A 24,423-nucleotide genomic window follows, 5' to 3' on the forward strand; every position below is an offset into this window, starting at 1 on the left:
AAAACTATTCAGTTTCGATAACAAGAAATGGAAGTGTTAAAACAACTCAGCTAAATAATTAAAATATTGGAAGTAAATTACTGTTAATGATAGCTTTTCAGATGTTCATATCCTGCAAAATATACCTAGTTGATTTTTTTTACTAATCATACAGAATCTGTGAAAATAATTGGGAAGCAGTGTGCTCTGAAACATGACCTACCATTAAACAAACCAAATACCTAATTAAAATAGTGGTGACCAATTTAATTATATCATATTTCGGATTATTAACATATATACATTACCTGTAACCTTTAAGAAACCTTTAAAAAAAATAATGCTTTTTTGAGATTTATTTTAGTAACACAGGTCGGCCTCTAGGGTGGGTCAGCCAATCCACACCCCCCCCCACAAACTCCACCAGTGCTGTTCTACTTAACAAACATTCTAAACATTCAAGCTTCTTTTTGTAGCTGTCTGTTTCATGCTATGATGGTTTATTTGTTTCTTGGACCTTTTGATGAACACAGACTACAGTGATCCCTTGCTATATCGCGCTTCGCCTTTCGCAGCTTCACTCTATCGTGGATTTTATATGTAAGCATATTTAAATATATATCGCGGATTTTTTGCTGGTTCGCGGATTTCTGAGGACAATGGGTCTTTTAATTTCTGGTACATGCTTCCTCAGTTGGTTTGCCCAGTTGATTACATACAAGGGACGCTATTGGCAGATGGCTGAGAAGCTACCCAACTTACTTTTCTCTTTCTCTCTCTTGCGCTTTCTCTGATCCTGACGTAGGGGGTGTGAGCAGGGGGGCTGTTCGCACACCTAGACGATACGGACGCTCGTCTAAAAATGCTGAAAGATTATCTTCACGTTGCTACTTTCTGTGCAGCTGCTTAGTGAAGCGACATGCTGCACGGTGCTTCGCATACTTAAAAGCTCGAAGGGCACGTATTGATTTTTGCATGTTTGCTTTTCTCTGTCTCTCTCTATCTCTCTCTCTCTCTCTCTCTCTCCCTGCTCCTGACGGAGGGGGTGTGAGCTGCCGCCTTCAACAGCTTTGTGCCGCAGTGCTTCGCATACTTAAAAGCCAAACAGCCCTATTGATTTGTTTGCATTCTCTGTCTTTATGACAGTCTCTGCTCCTGACGCACACTCCTTTGAAGAGGAAGATATGTTTGCATTCTTTTAATTGTGAGACAGAACTGTCATCTCTGTCTTGTCATGGAGCACAGTTTAAACTTTTGAAAAAGAGACAAATGTTTGTTTGCAGTGTTTGAATAACGTTCCTGTCTCTCTACAACCTCCTGTGTTTCTGCGCAAATCTGTGACCCAAGCATGACAATATAAAAATAACCATATAAACATATGGTTTCTACTTCGCGGATTTTCTTATATCGCGGGTGGCTCTGGAGCCAACCCCCGCGATGGAGGAGGGATTCCTGTACCAACTTTTTCCCTTTTCCACAACCTTCTGGCATTTAGCCAGCTGACAGCTGTTGTTACAGATTTTACTAAGTAAATAAAGAAAAGTTGTGCCTCACTGGTAAAGAAAAATCCAAAGATGTACGTCCTTTATTACAAAGAGGCTGGTGGAGCTCTGCCATGTGAACAGTTGAGTTCTCTATGGCAAGACTGAACAGTCTTAACAGAATTGCTTTTTCATCAGGTTCATATATGTAACATATTCAAGGAAGCATTTTAATTACACCAATCAGCCCACAGATAAATGGTATATTCTTTTGAACACCTGTATGGCTTTACATTACCTAAAGACCCCAAAATACTTAAACAGATTAAGGTCTTAGGTAAATATCAGGTGCATAGAATAAGATTCTTTACATATAAATTATTATCAATGAACAAATTAAAGCTTAAAATGTCATATGTGCTCATTTGTAATTTGATGCGCTGGTAAATATGAAGTCAGATTGTCCTAGTTTAACAGGCAGCCACAGTTTCAAGCACTTTAAAAAATTCGTACAATAAATTTTTCCCTTACACTGTAAAGTCCTCTTTTTCTGATCAGCCAACCAACACCATTCATGGTGGCAGAGTTATTTTTTCGTCTTCTTTGTTTGCTTAAGTGACCGCCTCCCTAACAAAACAATGGTTACTCTATTCATGCTAGTCTATGAAGATGGGCAATCACAACTTGAATCCTCTACCTGTCTTCCTACTTGCTCTCACTGAGACAACTGTTTTGTTTACTGCTCGTCTGTTTAGTTGTGTGGTAGCTGCCATGTTTAATACAAAGTTTTTTCTAGTTATGACCCTGGTAATTCCCTTGCTTATGTTTTCTCCCTGACTAAAACTACCAGTCATTTTATGACCTTCTTCTTTTGACTCTGGTTTACCTTGAGTTCTGACTCTCCCTTTGAAACAATACTTGTGTGAGGGAAGTTTACCAGTTACAACTCTGTAATGACTGCATGGAAAGAAGCAGATCATCAATAGGTTTTAATTAAGGATCTGGAGATATTAAGTTAGGTAGCCAAGCTAAGAGCCAAAATACTAATTAAAAAAATGAATCATTAAATAAAGCCCAAAATTTCAAATAAAAATTTGGGTCAGAAAAGATTTAGCTAGACAGGAAATAAATACATTAAAAAAATGAGAGTTGAAAATTAAAGTCAGGTAACAAAATTGAGTCAAAAACCAGTAGATAAAATTAATACAAAAACATTGCAATTGAATTTTGAAAATATCTGTAAACTTCTTTTGCAGCAATGGCATTACACAACATATTCCAGTTGTTAGGGCTAGCAACAAACTTCACAATACAAATGCATAAAATGACTGCATCCATATCAAAGCAGTATGTCATCAAAGGAGACAGAATGCAATATGGGCCATTATTAAAAATGTAAGAAAACAAAATAATAATAATAATAATAATAATAATAATAATAATTCATTACATTTAAATGCAACCATTGAACTAATTGACCTCAAAAATCCCAAAAATGCATTTTTGATGCCATGAAACATCTACAAAAAAAGGTAAATTGAGTCAAATTATGATAGACTCAAGCTTTTTTTGTGTTTGTGGCAACAAACATTGTAAGAAGTGTAAGGAAGACTATGCAAAGGGATACATCTTTAAGGAGACATAAAAAGGAGAGTCGTATAGTAGCACAGCAGCAAAATACCAGAACAGACAAACAAGTCCTATTACTAATACCAAAAAACTAAATTCAAAAATCAAAGTAAAAATAGTAAGTACCTGGTCTAATAGCCATTCCCAAACCACTACTGAAAGAAATACTTCATGAGAAAAACAAATTTAGTCTTTAATAAAATACGTAGTTGTTTGCACACTGGATCTAGAAGTTGTCTCTACAAGCAATATTGCCCTGGACATGCAAAAAACGTAACAAAATTGCAACAACCACTGAAGGAGCCATTAAAGACAAAATCACAATGTTGTTGCCGTATTGATAATCTTCTCAACAATACTACAGAAATGAACCAAAACAACTCACATAATACAGAAATCAAATCATTAAACAGAAGAATCCAAATTATAACAGACTTTCAAAAATGAATCCGTCTGCATTTTGGTATTTGCTTTATTGCAATTGAAAAATAATAACTGTTGATTCAAAGGAAAATGGCTTTTCTTTGCTGTCTTCTCAGCTATCCTGACGGGGTCCTGGTATAAAGTTTGTGGGGAAAGGAAACAAGAAAGGGAAAGTAGCAAAAGAAGGAAAGAACTAGAAAACCGATATGTGTGTATAATAAAATGAGAACCTCAATGTCTAATAAAGAGAGATTTGTATATTTTATAGAATATATTATATGTTTTGTAGAATACTATCTATTTTATAGAACAAGCACATTATAAACTGTATGGTTTAAAGAAAAGAGGTAAAATAAAACATTTTGAAATAAATAATCTTGTCTTTTAACTGTTTTTGCACATTTTGTGTTGATATTGAAGGGGGTGTTATAAACTCATCATACTCTGGAATTCAGCAAGATTAGGAGAATTATTTACCCAGGACAGAGCTCTGTTTAACTAACAATTATATATTGAATTATCCAAGTGCCATAGGAAGACCAAGAATTCTAAATGCCCATGCATTCAATGTTGTTTCATTTCAGCCATAAATTTGCTTAATTTTACTATGCTGAACGCTCTTGGTATAAATAAAGGAACCTTCAAATCATCCAGAGCATTGACTGATCCATATTACTAAACGAGAATGGTAAACTGGATATGGACGCAGGGACCTGCCCGTGGACACAAAAGACAGGTTATTTTTTCTATGCGGTATGTTCTTTAAGTATTGCTGATTTTGAGTGATTTTTTCTTTTCTCTTGTTATTATTGTAAGGCACTGGTAAGCAAATAATTGCCAGTGTTTATTTATTTATTTTTATTATGTGCTGTTTTCTTTGTGAATAATGGAATAGACCAACATAGAGTGTAAATAGTGATGCCATCCATCCATAGAACAGGAATTGGTAAATGTGACCTTGCTGCTTTTAAGGTATTTTCATGTTAAAACTCACTTGATCCATTTCAGTGTTGTGATGATTGGAGTCTATCATTGAATGAGCTGTATGCATTGAGCTGTGCACATTCACTGAAATACTTCTTTTCATTTCATTCTTTTTCCATTCTCCAGTAATATGGTGTTTATTTGTGCTCAGTGGACATAGACAGATATTTATCTGGACACAGAGGGTCTGGTGAGCACAGCAAGCCCTTGCGGGCATGACTTTAAGACCTTCATTTTTAAATCCTTGTATGATGTAGGTGGTAGGACAATTTAAATTATTTAGTACCAGTACAGCCCAGCCAATTCAAAAGCACATTTTTTGTGTACTAATATTTTCATTTTGTTTTTTTCATGTAACAAGGTTGCACCCAGCAGAAACTGAAATGGAATTGAGTACTTACTTTATGGGTGTTTTTGAAGTGGATAAGTACATATTTTTTTAGTATAAATGCAACATTAAACTTCTACATGTAACATATATACATTTTTCTTAAGGTTTCATTTGATAGTCTGATTCTTATAAATTGTCAGTTATTTTGATGTCAGAATGAAGAGGATATTTAAAACGAGTGTGAGGTCTTTCTTGAATAATATTTTTTTATTTAGCAATTCTGATAAAGAAACAGGTCACAGAAAAATCTATATGCTAATAAACAAAAACAAGCCAGATTTTACAACAATGCCTTCTCCCTGCAAAGTAGAATGTACATTGTGGTACTTAAAAAAAGATACAACATAGCACTTATAAATCATTATATAAATCTTTAATTTGAACAGAAATATTAAAGATCTGTGGGCAATAAAAGAAATAAGACATTATAATATCATAATTTATGCTAACTGATGCCACTGCCAACTATGTTTTAATGCATTTAAAATAATAACACATCAATATTCGAGAGGGCAATGCTTAAAAGAAGAGAGAGTGAATAAGAATCTACTAATTAATGTTTTTATAGCTTAACCTATTGAACACAGTCAGCATTCCAGATTTTCTTCCATTAGCTGTAAATGAATAATTCATTGAGTTGAAGACTCTTGCCGTGCTGTTTGCCTAAGGGATGTCAGAAAATCATCACTAACTGAGTCAATCTGTTCAGATTTTTTTCTTCTTCCTCTTTGCACACTTACATTTTCTGACAATGAATTACTCATAATTTAAATAAATACTTGTTAATGTACCACAGCCTTTTAAAACAGAGTGCAAGACTGACTTCACAATGAGAAGCTAATGGAAACAACTGGTGCAGAGCAGATTTTTTACAATGTAAATCTTTCCTCAGCTTCTTGTTTTGAACAAATCTAAGGATGCAATTAAACTAAATGTTGTTTTAGAACGTGTATTAAGAAAACATTATCTTTGCAGACAAACTATAATGCAATTACATTTTCTGATGCATAACTACATCATAAAAAAAAACATAAGAGAATTTATTTCAATAATATAATACATTATAAATCACATGCAAGACAAAATAATCTTTCTTCTATAACCTGCTTTATGACGGCGCTATATACGATTAAGAATAATGTTGGAAATAATGCTCCCAAGGGGTAAATCATATATTCATCCAATTACTGACCTCGTATAATGTATGTTTTAGAGTTGCAGGTAGTCATAATATATCTGACAGCACTGCTAGAAAGTTATCATAAACATTTGATGTTGTTCTGTGTAAAGAGCATCTTTTTGATAATTTCTGTAAAAGATACTGCGCAAATAACTTTTATTTTGTGCTATTCATCCACTTTCAGGTTCCTATACAAAGTTCAAAGCCTTGGGGAGCTAATGGCTGCTCTGCAGTCCATCTCAGAGTACGTTTACATGCAACCACATTCACTCATACTGGGCAAGTTTTTGGGTTACAGCACATGACCAGATGTAACCGGGGGAAAACTCTCACACACGCACACACACACAGAGAACATGAAAACTGCCCACAAGAACAGCCTACATCAGGATTTAAACACAGAACTGTGGAATTGAGAGGCACTCTAGAGCATACCAGCCTGTTTTAATTTCTGTTACTGGCATTTTCAAAGTGTGATCATTTAAATTTGTCTTTGAAGATGAAAGCCCCATCTCATCAGTCATGCCTGACCAATCAGATGGACAATTAAAGATAAACAGCAAAAGAATGAGTAGTTTAAGATGACGCTATATAGCACCCAACCCGACACAGATTGAACACAGGAGGCACGTGTAAAATAAATAGTTTATTTTTCTTCCCTTGTGGGCGCACATCTTCCCCGTGTCCCACAGGCAATACACAGTCCCAACCACAGCACACAATGAAACACAAAGGCACTTCTCTTTTCTTCTCGGCACAACCACTCCTCCTCAGCAGCTTTGTCCTCCTCCCACCTAATTCTGGCTGCTGAGTGGTGGTTGCTGGCTCCTTTTATAGTTCACCCGGAAGTGCTCCAGGTGCTTGATCACCGAGTTCTGGCTGCACTTCTGGGTGTGATGAATATGCTGCCCACACGCGCTCAGGAGTCCCATACACAGCACCCCTTGGCGGTCCCTGCGGGACCCAACAGGGCTGCACCCAACTCCAATTCCCTGGGAGCCCTGTGGGAAACCGAGGAACTGCTCCACCCCAGGGGGGTGGCCATCTAGCATCCAGGGGAAGGTATTGCAGTGTCCAGGGCTTCTCCCCCTGAATATAGTGTGCAGGGGTGTCCCGGCTGGGCATAGACACCAGCCAACCTGCCACAGTAGCTTAATGTTAGGTAAACATACAGTAGTCCAATCCCTGGCGACCTGTACATTGAAGTTGCCCTGTCAGTTAGGAGTGATCACCTGTTCCCATTGTAAACTGCGTACTTATGTGATATTCTTTTAGGCACTGCATGAAACAAATCCCTGAACAATGTTAATGTTTTTGAGTTACTGTTATAAATGAATTTACTATAATAATATTCTGAACTTTACGAAAATGCACAGTCCTCCCCTTCACACACAAGAACAAGTGTTATAAGCCTGGGTGCAGCATATAAGTAGTTCTGCTTTGGGATGCATTTGAGAAGGACAGAAGTTTTCCTCAGTGCCTCAAATGACTGTGTGGTACTGTAGCAGCCTCCAGATGAATGTCTGCCTCAGAACAAGGAGTGCTAGCAATTAAAGATCAAGCCACTTCTCAAGTTCATTGAAACAACTTCCTAGTATGTTCCAGTTTCTTGATATTGATCTAGTTAGTTTCCATTTGTTCTGTTCTGTGTATTGTATTGTATTGACTCCCTTCTTTTTGACACCCACTGCACGCCCAACCTACCTGGAAAGGGGTCTCTTTTTGAACTGCCTTTCCCAAAGGTTTCTACCATTTTATCCCTACAAGGGTTTTTTTTGGGGGTTATTTCCTTGTCTTCTTAGAGAGTCAAGGCTGGTGGGCTGTCAAGAGGCAAGGCCTGTTAAAGCCCATTGTGGCACTTCTTGTGTGATTTTGGGCTTTACAGAAATAATTGTATTGTATTGTATTGTATTGTATTGTATTGTATTGTATTGTATTGTATTGTATTGTATTGATGTCATTTCTGTTTTCACTTTTGGTTTGCATTTTCATCTTTGTTGTTCAAACTTGTCTTTTTTGTTTGTGTTTTCTTTATTTTTGTTTGCAAACAGAGCACCTGAAATATAGAGAGCTTTACAAATACATACCTGTAGTCCATTTTTCAAACTGAAGCAAAGATAGATTAGGTGACCTGCTCAGTGTTACACAATTAGCCAAAGGTAAGGTCTCAGCTAACTCCACCGACTCCTGGCTACCTCATAAAATCTGTTCTGGAGCTCCAGTTCTAACTTATAATGAGATAAACCCCCCTAAAAGTAAATGTTTTCTGAAACAAAAGAAAATATATCCTGTGGCAGTACAGGAAAACTTTTAAATGTGCTTATATTTGTTTATTTTACACCCTTTTCTGTGTGTACCTTAAAGGAGCAACTCTTAGGTCTGCCTTTTCGAATACTTTATGACCATTTGTGATAAAGAATTTTTATTAATTTAAAATGCTAAATACACTAGTAGAAAGTGTGAAAAGAACAACCTGTATGCATCTCACCATGGAACTAAGATTTGGGTTGGAGAACCATCTGAGGATGTTAAGAATATAAGGTACATAAAGCACAGTTTCTTTAATTTTAACTAAATGTGATATAATTTTCTAACCCGCTTTCACAACAAAATTCACATCATCATCAAACAGTTAAGCCTCTTACTGAATCAGAAAAATGGCATTGGTATGATGTCTTCACATGCCATTATCTAGCCTTTAGCTGAGGGGAGCCTTGCTTTAAGAGTCTCTTCACTCACTTTTTATCAACCAGATAATAACATTTCTTAAGGTAGGCTTGAGTTTCTTGTAATATCTGCTCCAGGTATAAAGTGGTTGATTTTGTCATTCCAACTAGCTTGCCAACATTATTCAGAATGAGGTAATTAGTTCCGTCATTTAAGAAATACAAGATGCCATAATGGCACTAAACGGTTGAAATACTATTCTTTTATCTTGGACTGGGCTTCTAATATTAGTCACCAAGAGCAGAAGTCACTCATCATTAGATCTGTAAATGTGCTAGAATCACCAGAGATTGCAGAGTGCTTTTTGGGGTTCCTTTTTTAAGGAAAAAATGGCAGGCCTTGGTTTGTTTGCTTTAATTTTGAGAAGGTTGGAAGAACTAAACATTCCATTGTGAAGATTGCTGGGGAAAATGATAATGGGTCGAACAAAGGTGGCAAGAATAAAGTTGTTCAAGCACGGCAGCTGAACAAAAATCTCCATATCTTACATATTCCCTAAACTGTTCACACCATAAAATTTGTGATGGCCAGTACAGCAAAGCATGCAGAGATGCTGTCAGTAACTTTGCCAGTGTGCAGAAGCTCTACTACCTTTTCTCATCAGCACTACGGAGACAGGGAGTTCACATGAGAGGCTGAATTTAAACTTGAAGTCATGGAGTGAGAACGGATGGAATAATAGGACAAACCGTGTCAAGGTTGTGAGATACCGAAGTCCATAAATACAGGATGCACTTTCAAAGATCAGGGATAAACTTACAGTTGCCTCTGTTAGGCTGGAGGCCCAGTCACTGGCACAGGTAATTGTGTTAAATTGATTCCAAATTTACACATTAGTGTGATTTTACATCTTTCAATAAGTGAATAAAGTGAGCAAGCACTTGCATTGAAGAGACTCAAAACAGCATTCTTCATGTAGTTGTGGTGTGTGGCATCAAATCATTTGATAACCATTGAGCAATGTCAGAGCCAAGTTTGAAGTGCAGCTCAACTTCACAAAAATGAATGTTGTACATTGTCCAGGAAATATAATGAGCTCAATAAAGTCCTAATATCTGGAAATTAGAGCGACATTGATAAAAGAACACTCAAGGCTGCCCTCAGACAACAGGCACTGATGATTTTGTATTTCATCTAAGAGAAATAGCTGAAAAAACTAAACTAAAATCTCTGGACTAATCTCTGAATTAGTTGCACATGAACTGTAATGGTGGCATCTGAAGGGAGGAGATTTTCCATGCTGAAGCTTGTTAAAACGTATCTCAGGTCAGCAATGGGGCTGCAACATCTCTGCATAACAAGTTATCATTGATAACATCAAAAAAATTAAGAAAACTGGAATTTCTGAAGAAGACTGCGGTGTATTCCACTTGTGTATTTGGACTCATGTCTTAAAATTCTGACGTTTAAAATATTTATCTTGGTTATCAAAAATTTGAAAATATTCTTTATATTCATTTAGAATTAGTATTTAGCCAAATTGTGAAAATATTCCTTGTGTTCTTATAAATGGTTGTTCATTGGCTATACTTTAATTGTTATATTCATCTTAATGTTTATTAAAGTTTTTTAATCAAAATTTAATTACATACTCATACCTTTTTTATCTTGCTAATTAAAATATTGTCTGAGGTGGAGCAGCTCCAAGTAGAGGATCGCATAGGGCCCCCAGATATTCAGAATCGGCCCTGCATTCTTGAGTACTTCTGGCTCTTTGTCTTTTTTTTCTCCTGAGGGTCAAATAAGGGAAAGTACATTCAAAGCAGGAACACTTCTCCATAAAACTGTTGAATTTCCTCAGCACCTCCAACTGAGTGATGTTACACCTATGTTTGGTATTAAAGATATATTTTCATGGTTGCCATTTGTTTTCTTGTTCTTTGAATTATTTTCACAATAAAGGGCACCATACATATGTAGTATGCAGCAGAATGCAGGGATAGGTCTCATTAAATGCTAACAGTCTGGCACCTGGCACCACCTCATCCCGTGTCTGTCATTGAACACCTAGTTTTGTCTCCTTTCATATTCATGATATTCATTGACAAGCTATGCAGATGCAATCAAGGCCTGGAAAACATTCAGCCTGGGAACCGCAGGGTTAAACTCTGTTGTTTGCACGCTGTGCTGTCCAATCTGGTCTCATTATACTGTTATCTCCATTGTGCACTGATAGGAGGCTTGTATGCTACATCAGTTGTTCACAAGTTCACTCCTGGGGGAACACTTGTGGCTATGGGTATTTATTTCAACCAATTGCCCAATCAGTGGATCATTCTTGCTTTTGATTGATGTCATTGTTTAGTAAGCTGACCATTTTTATTCATATTCTAAGAAATTCCAGAATATTTGTATTTTTTCTAAAACATAAAGTTTAAATTATCTTTGCAGCTTTATTTTCATTTCACCCTTTTCTGAATTTTAATGAGGAGCAATTACTTCAGTGTTGTATTCACTTTCTTGGTCATTTGTGAGAAATTTTCATATTGAACAGGTACATGACAATAGCAATGAAGTCACTGTTACCTTTTACAATTCACTATGTTTTGTACAAGCATCTGCACTGCTCTCTGCACTGCATTGGAATAAAAAGCTACATCCATGGGGATCCCCCCAGGCCTGAAATTGAATACTAATGCCCTACAGGAGATGGGTTGGCAACTGCACCAAGAAGACGTGTTCAAATACCTTGGGGTCAAGTGTGAACAGAGGTGATAATGAGAGTGAAGAACAAACTGGTGCAATGCTAGTAGTTTTCCAGATAATGTGGTTATAAAGTGGAAGAATGAAGATCTCAGGTGATAGTTTACATTTGCAGTGTCACACATGGGCATCTGATGATCACTCATCAGATTCTGCTGATGTTTGCAGTTATGCTCCAGGGTGAGAGGAGTTGCTGTTGGTAACTTTATCTTTCTATTTCCCTCTGCTGTACCTTCCCAGTGATGGCAACTGAACCCTGCCCACAACACTCCCAGAAACCCTGTCCCATCTGGTCAAACCTTATAAATACCGACATCCTGGAAAGAACGGTAGCAGTTGAGAAGCAGACCTCCCCCATGTTGGACGTCCCTGAGACCGACCAGCTTGAGGGAGCATTAAAGTCTGAGAAACCAAGGAGGCTACCCAGGCAGTTTGTACACCTATTTTGTGTTCATTCACCACCAAGTGCCTATTTCACTTCTCCTTTTTGGACTTTAGCATTAAACAGGGTGGCCTGGGATATTCCACCAACTCTTCCTGCAGTCTCCTTCACTCTTTTGTCTCCTTGGGACAGGAGCTTTCGGTGGTGACTGAAAGAATGAGATCACTACTAAAAACAGTGAAAAGCATGTTCCTGTGTAGTGTTACTGCAGTAGCTCTCCATTATAGAGTAAGGGTATGGTGGATTCCAAATCAAAGGGAATCATTTGAAGTGGACAGCGCAAATGGCTAGGATGGCCCCTGTGTGTCTGCTACAAGAAGTGTATTAGTCAGAGGCTGATAGGAGAAGACCCAGGGCCTACAGCATTGCATTGTTCAACTGGCTTGGGGGTTGGAAGGTGGACACTACTAAGGTTAAGATGGAATGGTCTGTCTGATTCAGCATGTTGCCAGATTGATTCCCACCAGGATAAGCAGAGTGAAAGTAAAAGAAAAATTGAATTTTTAAATTTTAAGCAAATACAAGATTCAGATTCCTAGAAATTGATTGATCTAGATGTCAAACTGAATTAAAGATAATTTTAAATCTAAATCCATTTTGTAGTGCATAAATATAAATGCTTTAGGTAATTATTGGGTGTTGTATAAAATTCTAGTCAAATGAGGTAATTTGGAAGAAACCCATTTCACTCATAATTTTTCTAGGTTACTGCTCACACAACTGCAACATTAGGTCTCCTGATATAAAGTGAACAGTAAGTGGTAACATCTACTAAGTATTATAAGGGATTAGCTTGAGGTCTCCGTGTGTGGTGTTAAGGCAAAATATTGCATATATTTGGAGCATTGGCAGGTGACTTATTTGTGTGTCTATTAACTGTGTGTTTCTGTACATTATTAAATTTTACTTCCACAGTTATGGTTGTTGTGTTTCAATACATCATTGTTGACTTCATCTCGTTTTCATTTTATGTTAAATTTTCTCTCTGTCTTCTAATTGATCATTTCAGATTTCATTCCTCTGTAGCTCCTATACCTGCCAGGTCTGTGCCATTCAGTTTTACCTCTTCTCAAGACATGTAATGAAAACCTCATGTTTTGCTTGGGGATGCTCATCACCAACCACAGAATAAAAATATTGAGTGTGTTTCTTTGATTCCACTTTTTCCTTCAAATTTCAGGACTGACTTTTCAGGACTGGCGTTAAATTGCAAAGAATCATCCCCTAATATGTATAAATGTCTTTATTATGTTTGTTTGTTAATGACACATAAATTCTGAGATTTTTCAGGTAAGGAAAGTAATAAATCTTGAGGTATCTAATCATTGTGCCAGAGAGAGACAACGTGTTGCATGTTTTTTAGTGCAGAGAATTGGGAAACCTTTGTGTGTGCATTAGAGACAGCTTAAGGGCTTTGGTAACAGTAATTACCTGCCGAACCAGGGGTTTTTGCTATGTGCTAATGCCTTCAGTTCTCCTCTTTTGCTGACGTTACTTCTGTCATCCATTCATCTGTACCCACTCCTTGCTGCCACATGACCACATAACCTGGGAACTGTCCATCTTGTTTCCAGTTCGACCGTGAATTTGAGTCTGAAACGACATCTCCACATTTGTGTATTTTTTTTTTTGTTTTACAAAACCTTCAATTTTATGGGATCACCAAGGTGATGCTCAAACTCTTTATCTTTGATGGTCTCCTCTTTTACACTATATAGATCATTTTTTTGTGCTGTGAATTACTTTTTAAAGATTACAAGAATTTTTATATTTTGAAAGTTTAATTTCAGAGCTTTACTTTCATGTATGTCTTGGAATTTTTATTTCTTTGAGTAAGTGTAGTTGAAACGGCCCTCCTAAAAGTATTCAATGACATCTCTATTATTACAGACTCAGGTGACGCAGCATTCCTTCTCCTCCTTGACCTGTCCGCTGCCTTTGACACTATTGAGCATGAGATATTGCTAATGCGGCTTGAACATGTTGTTGGAATTAAAGGGGCTACTCTTAACTGGTTCAGGTCATATTTAACTGGTAGACACTTTTCAGTGACTTTAAATTCCTCTTTTTCATCTACTGCGCCTCTTAAATATGGTGTTCCTCAGGGATCCATTTTGTGTCCTATTTTATTCTCTATATACCTTCATCCTGTTGGAGCTATTTTTAGGAAATTTAACATTTCTTTTCACCGCTATGCGGATGATACACAGGTTTATATTCCTGTCTGCAACTCTGCAATAAATCAACTCCACAACTGTCTTTCTGAACTAAGATCCTGGATGGCTAATAATTTTCTTGATCAGCTAAAGCCCAAATTGGTCTTGGACTTCTCGGCTCTTTCTCTGTCTTTTGCAAACCTCAAGTCCGCAATCTTGGTGTAATCTTTGACAGTAACTTCTCTTTTGAGAAACAAGTAAATTCTGTAGTCAAGAGCTGCTTTTTCCAGCTTTGTCTATTAGGTAAGATCAAGCCTTTTTTATCTTCTAGAGATCTTGAGAAAGCTACTCATGCTTTTATCTTTTCTCGCCTTGATTACTGCAACTCGCTGTATTCTGGGATTAGCAAATCCCTGATACACAGGTTACAGTTGGTCCAGAATGCTGCTGCTCGCTTTCTGGTTGGGGCAAGAAAGTATGACTCTGTTTCACCTGTTTTAGCTTCTTTACACTGGCTGCCTGTCAGTTTTCGAATTGATTTTAAAATGTTGTTGCTAGTTTTTAAATCTTTACATGGGCTTGCTCCTGCCTATTTATCCGAATTGTGTGTTTTACACCAGCCATCCAGAGTGCTTAGATCTTCTGGTCAGTTGTCTCTTGTTGTCCCTTGTACCAAGTGTAAATCCAATGGGGACAGGGCTTTTGCTGCTGCTGCTCCTCGCCTGTGGAACTCTTTACCTCATCATATAAAGGAGTCGTCTACAATTGAACTGTTTTTAACAATATTAAAGACTCATTTCTATTCACTTGCATTCTGTGACCTTCAGTAATACTGATGGTTTCCTCATTGTGATTATATAACATCACTTCTATTTATTGTTTATTTTATTTTTATTTATGTTCATATATTTTTATTTCTATTTATGTTGTTTGTTTTTCTTTTATTCTATTATTGTAAAGCACTTTGGCCACAGCATTCCTGTGTTGTTTTAAAGGTGCTATATAAATAAATTGACATTGACATTAGTTTTTTTCATTTAAATTTTAAAGTGCATCACATCACCATTTTAAAAGCTGTTACTGACGAACAATGGGTTGCTAGGGGAAATGTCTGTTTTTAGAGACTTCCTCCCTGATACTAGCTTATAAATAGCAGTGCAACAGCATACAGTAAGCTCTATATTGCAAGATACAGATTCCATCAGTGAGCCATTACTATTAGAAAATATCATTTTCTGCATTCTGGTTTTGACTCTTGATATTTCATCCCGGCTCCATTTTTATTTTAGTGTTTTGCTTTTATGTATTTAATTACAGTTTGGTAAAAAAAAAAAAAAAAGCACCTTGCAACTCTTTCCTTACAATGATTATATTTAAGCTTTCTGGTTTAGAAAAAACAAATTTTAATGTTCAGAAAAGATTACAGTTTTAGTTTAGTTAATTTTTTTTTAAAAAAAGCACAAAATATGGAATTTTTACTTAATATATAGCAAACTTTTACAGTTTATTACAAGTATGTTTATATATGAAGACGTAACAGAATGAATTATTAAACACAAGGAAAAGGACTGATTGTAACTTAAGGGTTAACTAAATTTAACTTAAACCTGAAAGTGCAAGAGGTTTCTGCCTCATCTTAGAGAAGCTATTAGCATAATTTTTCAAGGTTAGAATAAGGTAAAGGAGCAATGAACACCCATGCAGAAAGCAAGGATAAACTGGTGGGAAAGCCCATACACCTCTCCTATGAAGGAATGAGGTAAAGGAGTAATGAACACCCATCCACAAAGCGGGGACATACTGATGAGAAAGCCCATACACCCCTCCTATGAAGAGGTGCTAAGAGTAACGTGTGAATCCTCTAAATACCCCTTTTAACGAAGCTATGTTCAGAGTAATGGGGGAATTAACATGAGAAATTACTTTTGGTGTTATTTGATTGGAGGAGGTAATAAAGTTCTGCATATCAAGAATCAGATGACATGATGTATTAGATGATTTAATGGTAAATAGCAAAAGTATAAAACAGATGAATTATTTAACCCTTTGCGGTCGTTAGGCCAGAAAACTGGCCTTAGTAAAAAGTGCGCTATAGGTCGTCAGGCCACCGCTGGTGGCCCTGCAAGTTTCTGACCGATTTGCACAGTCGCCTGGTCGAGAAAAGTGGCCTGTGTTATTCCTACGTGCTTGAAAAAAATAACTGCTGTAATTATTGGCTAGTTCTTGTTCTCTATTCAAGATGGCGACGTCCAGACGTTTACAAAATGCAGCACAAGTTCTGGATGAAATTATGGCAATGGATGTGGATGAAATTGATGATGAAGATGATGATAATGACGATGATTATAATGGTAATGGTAATAGCACTGATGATACTGAACTTGATGATATGTCAGCTGATGAAAGTGAAGCAGTAAGCAGCAAAACGAAACTGAAACTAATAATGGTAATGAAAATTCTTGGTGCAAAGTACGTGATGTTGATTTTGTTGTAGACAGATTTGACTTTAGCGTAGCTAATACTGGAGTACAGATACCTGCAGGCTCTATTCCAAAAACTGTAGGTGGTATGTTTCAGTTATTCTTTACTGATGACGTCATGCAAAATGTAGCAGATGAAACGAATAGATACGCTCGAGCTGAAATTCATGCTATGCGAGATCAACTAAAACCGCGTTCAATATGGAAAAAATGGCGTGATGTCTCTCTGACTGAGATGAAATGCTATATTGGTGTGATACTGAAAATGGCTATAACAAATGCAGCTGATGTGAAGGATTATTTTTCAACAACTTGGGACAACTACATGCCATTCTTCACCGACTTGTTTACTAGAGACCGCTTCTGTATGATACACTGGATGCTTCACGTCCAACCACCATCAAATCCAGATCCAGGTCAGCGTCAAACAAGAGGTGAAAAAGTAAAGAATATGGTAGCTCATATGAAAAGTAAGTGTGCAGAGCTCTATATACCCGAACAGAACATTGCTGTGGATGAGACTACAATTAGTTTCAAGGGTCGCACTTCATTCCTCATGTATAATTCACAAAAGCCTACAAAATGGGGTTTACGTGTGTATTCATTGGCTGACTCTAAAACTGGTTACCTTAGCCAATTTGAACCCTATTATGGTTCATGTACCAAAGATATCCTTCCGTACCCAGATCTACCGGTTCCTGCAAGAGTAGTGCTACATTTGGTCAAAGGACTAATTCAAGATGATCGATCCTCTGGATATCATGTTTACACCGACAGATATTATACTAGTCCAGCACTGGGTGTCGAGTTGACAAAACTTAGAGTGTCAATTACAGGAACAGTTCAGAAGAACAGAAAGCTTTTACCCAGCGATATAAAAAAGAAACTGAAATTGAAGAAGAATGAATCAGTTGCTTGGAAAAGTAACAAACAGTTAGCCCTTGTGTGGCAAGATAAACGACTGATTTTCATGTACAGCACATTTCACAATGCTGTTTCTGAAGAGAAAGAGAGACGAAAGCGAGGTGGTGAAGTTGAGAAGATAATAAAACCTTGCGTTATTTCTGATTATACAGAACATATGGGAGCGGTCGATAGATTTGATCATTATGCAGTATCATACAACTTCTCTAGAAAAACAGTCAAGTGGTGGCGCAAAACGTTTTACTGGTTGCTTGAGGTGGCAATTGTAAATAGCTACATTCTCTGGTGTCAGTGTTACCCCCAAGATAAACTGCGTCATCTTGCATATCACAGAAAACTCATAAATGAATTAGTAAAAGATCATCGTGCAACGAAAGAGGTTGCTCGTCGAGGACGTCCTTCTGAAGAAGTCGCTACAGCAGAACGCCTGAACGGTCGCTCACATTTCATCTATCCACTGGATGAACAGAAGCTCAAAGATTGTGTTGTATGTACTGATAGAAAGAGGGGATGTCGCAAATGTTCTCGTTTCGCCTGCAGTACATGTACGATGCAACCTGGATTGTGTCCGGGATTGTGTTTTGAATGGTATCATACTATGGAAAAATACAAAAACTAAGTTTATATTTCTCAATTGACATTATAAAGATTATCTGAACACGTGTATAACTGAACGTTATAACTGAACGTCCATCTCATAATGGACACAATAATTTCCACATACAAGTAAGAATTTCTCTGTGCACATGACAATAATGGCCCTTTTAACCTATAAACATATTTGATGCAGAGCACATTATATTTTATAATATGCAGAACAGGTGGATTAATTAGGCTGTTCAATGATGTTCATTGAGTGAATGGAGAAGACTGAATTTATTCTTTATGTTTTGTAGTCAATGTCTTTACCATGATGCCTGTAATGTAAATAATTTAATTTGAAGCGGCACTTTTGAAAACAAATACTTATATAAGTCATTTTAGTTATAATAAACACCAACAATTTAAAGTTTAATTTGTTACAAAGTAATCACCTAATTTAGAGTTTGGTCAACATATAATTGTTTTCTGTTTTTGAAGATGTGCTATTATAAAAACAGTAATATTTCACTCACTTTATTTTGCATATAGCAGATGTACTATAATGTGCTGTTCCTAGATGTTTCAAAAAGCCACAGTATGGAAAAAAAGCACAAAAATGTGTTTCACACTCTTTAAAAAAATAGCTCACTTAGCATCAAAGCAGGTTACTTGTATCTGTTTTAGTGAACAACATTAACATGAAAGAAATCATCCTGTTGTTTCTGAAAGGTCAGTTTTAAAGGCCACTTGCCTACATTAACAATTTATTAATACCCAGAGTTTGCCATTCATCAAAGGGATTGAGATTTTCACATACAGAGTAGAAATAACACACTAGTGGAATACATAGTATGTTGGGATGACTTAGTAAAGTAATTTATCATGTATACTTGAGTAATCCTAGACTCTGAAATAAAATGAATTTTACCATGGGGAAGCTCAGCTAAATAAACATAACAATACCGTAACATGTTTTCAGAAAGGTGAGATTAATAAATAGTTTTAGAAAACAATATTATGAGCTAAACATAAAACAATTTACCAATACTAAATTCTGTAACCAAATAAGGTTTTATGGAAATGAAATGTTCAACACTGCAATTGAAACTGGGAGAGAAAGACAGAAGCCAGGCTATGTTTTTCAAAGGCCTGGTTTACTTTCTCAGAAAAATTCGATACACCCAGGGGAAATCTAAAAATAACACATGGTCCAAGGGTGTGTGGGTAATGGGAAATGGTGAAAAGTAAACAGGCATTCTCAGGAGCCATCAAGTCTTTCTTCATCTGACTTGTTTCTGATTCTTCTCAGCAGTTATTTTTTCTTCTTAGCTGTACTTTCCACCACAACAAACAGTATGTATCAGAACAATAATAGAGTATTTGGCAAGGTATCTTGTTTGCAAAACTGCCCCACCCTTCATCCTGAACAGGGCAATTACTTTAGAATTGATTTACAATAATCTGTTTATTAATTTATTAATCGGCAGATTAAAGTGGGTAAGTGCCTCCATTTTCATGGTATTTGCCAAGTGGATACTGCCTCACAATTCGTATTGAGAAAACCTCAGCTGAAGGTAAAAACTTGTTATTTGCAAATATTTTTTTCCTCTGTGAAAAAAACATACTTTTTCCACCAGTGTTCAACTGTGCCTCTGCATTCTTGTTAAAGAGCTTATTCTGAAGTAATAGCTGTCATGTACCTTATTAATCTGCACATTTCCTCACTTTTTCCTAGTGTCACCAGTGTTGTGGACACTTAGTGGACTTAAATCAACAGAAAAATAAAATTCAGAAAAATAAAATTAAAAAGAAAATAACTAGGAGCTGGAATAAGCAAAGAAAGTGTCAAAAATCAAAGTCAAAAGAACAGGAAGGGGTCTCAAGAAATGAAGTAAGCATTGCTAAAGGTGGCATACAATGAGAAACTACATCATGTGACTTGCAACAGCCATAGTGATACTAAACAATACATTGAAAAAATGTACAGCATCAATTTTACCTTATAAGATACACTCACCCATGGAATTCATCTAATAGTTAATGTTTTGGATTTTTTCTAGTGCTGCTGTGTACTTCTTGTAGCTTAAACACTAAATCAGATGTGTATATAAATTAGGAAAATAGTACGTCTTTCAATATTTTTGTGGTGAAAACAACTGAAATATGTGTATGATTGACGCAGGCTATATATTACACTTAAGACATTTTTTTGAACTGTATATAATGTTAGGGTGGTGCAGTGGTAGCGCTGCTGCCTCGCAGTTGGGAGACCTGGGTTTGCTTCCAGGGTCCTCCCTGCGTGGAGTTTGCATGTTCTCCCTGTGTTTGTGTGGGTTTCCTCTGGGTACTCCGGTTTTCTCCCACAGTCCAAAGACATGCAGGTTAGGTGCATTGGTGATTCTATATTGTCCCTAGTGTATGTGTGTGTGTGTCCCGCAGTGGGCTGGCGCCCTGCCTTGCGCCCTATGTTGGCTGGGATTGGGTTAGGATATAGTGGGTTGGATAATGGATGGATGGATATACTGTTATTCAATTTTTCAGACAATTGTTTTCAGCAAAATTATAATTAAAATGAACTACATAGCATACATAGCCAAGCAAAGCCATTTATAGTACAATGAAATAAACAAATTAGAAGATACAGTACAAGTGGCAATAGTAAAAATAACAAAAAGTTACAATGCAGAATAATGGAGACTATACTGACTTGCACAGCATATAACTTGCAGTAGTTATAGTCAAAATAAAAACAATGCACCAAGAATCCAGTTTTATCACAGTAAAGTACATTGCAAAGCAATATCAGGATAGTTGGTCAAGGATTGATAGAAAAGGGTAAATGTAACACAATCCCCACTTTCCATTCTAAAGAAATATACAGGTTGCTTAAATATAGCTTTTTGCTGTATTTTTCCTTTCTACCATTAGTTAATTGCAAGTTCAACTACAGTCATTGCCTTCTTGAGATTAAAATAGAATCAAATAGTCTAGCACAGGGCTCAAGCTTTGACAATTAAGGAGAAATTCATTAAAGTCATAAATTCATGCATCACACAAACTAATTTGAGAAGTGTATTTTATCAGGCATACAGTTGGAATCAATAATGCTGGGAAGCAACATTCATTACAATTTCCATGCCATTATCTTGTGAATCATAAAATTTGAAAAACATAATTTTTATGTCATTTTAAAGTTTACTTCATGACTTTTGATATCTTAATACTTGGAATGTCCGAGTATATTTATGACACACAATACTTATGTCTAAGGTACGGCTGTTTTGAAATATTGACCCAACTCTTCAGGAGACTTTAGTTTTATCTCGATGGTGTGAGCCCAGGTTACTGGAGATTTCTTACCCAACATCCTACAAGCAACCTGCCATCTCCATTGAAGAACAGGGTCACTTAGCATCTTGTAGGAAAGCAAAATAGCCAGAATCAGTGCTGATTTTTGTCTTCACAATGATGACTCTTATGTATGTGCTTTCTTACAGTGTCAGATCGGGTGTGAATTTACACTGGCGCTGTTAGTTAAAGTAAGATCAGAAGGGGGAGGGGGGCGAGGGAGAGCATGAACGTGACTGAGAGAATAAAACTGAAAAAAAAGCTAACTTTTAGAAATACCATACATTTACAGCTGATCTGATGCTGTTCGTTTTCAAATAATATTGCATGAGCGCGACAATGTTTTCTGATTGGTACTATTCAGGTCATCAAATAATTTCTTCAAAATGTCCCATATATTTGTCTCTTTCTTTTTTGCCCGGTTCTGCGCTGACATCGTGCACCAGAAGGCGTGAGCTTATTCAGTACGAGAAAGAGCACACGTGTGGCCGGTTGCTGTGTGCTATAACATGCTTAACTTGGCAGCGATCAACGCAGATGCACTGTATAAGGCATGTATGGGGGTCACTGAGAAAAGAAGTGTTCTTTGCTCACCTTGCAGAGGAACTTCGTCGTCGCTTCTTATAAGAAAAGGCGATGGATAAAGCAAAAGAGGATGCAACATCGACAAGCTTCTGTTCCAAGACTGCCGCTTCCCCAGCCCCTTCAGTGTAATAGTAACCACAGCACAGAGAGAAGTCATGCTCTCAAGACCACGCAGACTGTGTGCATTGCTCTGAGGTTTTTTGCAAGTGGCACTTTTTGTATATGGTAGGCGATGTGGAAAATCTGTCAAAAAGCGCTATTTGTTGAACAATTTGCAAAGTCTACTTGGCCCTGAAACACCTCCTCAGAGTTTTTATTGTTTTTCCTGGACACCTGCGTGTGTAGACAATTAAAGAGGTCTTTTATGCCATTGCAGGTAATATATTGGCAAAAGCCTATGTTTCTTTAAGGAACTTTAAAATCAGACTAATATTCTCATTTCCCAGGATTCCCTAATGTGATTCGCACATTGGACTATACTCAGATCCAAATCAAGGCCCCATTAGGTGCAAATGAAAGGGATTACATGACAAGAAAAGGCTTTAACGTTATTAATCCACAGGTAGTGTAACCTATAATATTACAACTGAAAATAGCCAACAGGCCTGTTGACATTGTGAATAAATTTGTCTAACATACATGCCATGATTACATTCTCAGATGATCTGTGCTGCATCTTCTATTATTTCAAATGGAGGCTAGACGGACAGGGTCAGCTCATGACTACAGAATTTTTAGGGAGTATCTGTATTGGACACTTGAACAAGGTAATACCCATACATATTTAGAAATCATGGTGAAACATTTATTTTACTCAGAATTGTTACATTTTACACAGGTCATCAAACTCTCTAAGAAATAGTGATAGTTGCTAATCTGCCCTAATGATATTCCCCTTTGCCACTTAAATAAACACAGTTTTTAACTTTAGTGGCAACTGAAAAAAAAAATTAGAAAAAGACAATAAAAATGAAATAACCTATTAATCTCACACCTACATGATTAAGAAATGAGTTTTCTTCATTTTTGTGTACTATATTTAAAACAGTCACTGTGCAAGCTGCTTACTCTAAGGTTAGAATAATCTTATTCAGTAGATATTCTACATTTGTGTTAAAACTGTCATTGTGTAGTGTATGAAGAGATACAAATATACTTTATTCTTCTAAAGGAAAATTAATCAGTTGGTGATATTAGAATGGCTAAAAAATCTTGAAGTGTTTTCCCGATATCATCTTGATTTTCTAACAAGCTTTTGATAAGGGATCACAAGCCAGACTATTGATTAAATTACTAGTAGAAGGAATTCAAGACACAGCATGCAGATGGATGCAAAATTAGATTAAAAACTGAAAAAGCAAGTTATTTTGCAAGGAATCTTTCTAAAGCTATGGGATGTTAAAAGTGGGGTCACTCAAGAGCCAGTATTGGGGCTTCTACTTATTTTAATTTATGTACAGGATTCAGATAATACTTTATCTAACAAACTGACCAGCTTTGTAGTTCACAAAGATACACATACATTGTAAAAAACTAGATATAATTATACATTGTAGAGATCTGAAACATAAAATAAACTTTCTGAGACTAGTGAACCGTAGTCAACACAGTACAGTCTACAACCAGTAAATGTATAAAATAAGTCAAGCAGGATAATGAGATTTTAGCTTACATACCACAATGCATGGATTAAAATTAAAAGAGTGATTACTCTTAAATTATAAAATGCACTTAATTGGTCTCATCTGAATTATTATATGCAGTTTTACTTTTCACCAAATGATATAACAGTGCTAGAGAAAATCATAGCAAGGTAGACTGATTCCAGAATGTAAGCATATGAGCTATGAGGAAGGATTGAAGGAGTTGATCATTTTCAGTTGAAGCTAACAGTAATTAGTGGACAATATGATAAACATGTTTAATATTACGAAGTGAGCTTGTTGTGTAGCTAAGTACTTTAGCCTAAATGTAGAGGCACAGCAGAAGGCAGAATAAAGGTCAACTCTGTAAATATCCTATGAAGCATTGTTTATTCACATGGAGAACCTTAGATATATGAAGTAATGTACCAAGTACTGTAGGAGACAGTAGTACATTGGGGGAAACCAGATCCAAATAAAATGTTATTTCGCTAAATTTAATTAAACAGAAATGAATGTGTTGTGCTGAATGATCTGTTATTGTCCAAAATGTTCACCATGTTCTTATCTTAATAAAAGTATATCTAATGAGGCATATTCCTATATTTCAGAATCATTTGTAGGTGTTTTTAAAGTCAATTATTATGACAGATGTTTCCTATACGTAGCAGCTACTGTATATTTGAATAAAAGAAATGTTTATAGTGTTTGATTCCTTTCATTAAACAAAAAGGAATGAAAAGAGTAAACGAAGTATAACAGTTAA

At 36.4% G+C, this 24,423-nt stretch overlaps 1 protein-coding gene across 1 annotated transcript; it reads left to right on the forward strand.

Annotated features, from left to right (window-relative positions):
* Nucleotides 1–16,693: 16,693 nt before the first annotated feature.
* On the forward strand, nt 16,694–18,118 carry LOC114654137 (piggyBac transposable element-derived protein 4-like). The gene has a single exon (XM_028804553.2). It carries the CDS (start codon nt 16,694–16,696, stop codon nt 18,116–18,118), a length of 1,425 nt encoding a protein of 474 aa, XP_028660386.2.
* The last annotated feature ends 6,305 nt before the right edge of the window (nt 18,119–24,423 follow it).

Source organism: Erpetoichthys calabaricus, chromosome 7 (assembly GCF_900747795.2).
Source record: "Erpetoichthys calabaricus chromosome 7, fErpCal1.3, whole genome shotgun sequence".
Classification (NCBI taxonomy): Eukaryota; Metazoa; Chordata; class Cladistia; order Polypteriformes; family Polypteridae; genus Erpetoichthys; species Erpetoichthys calabaricus.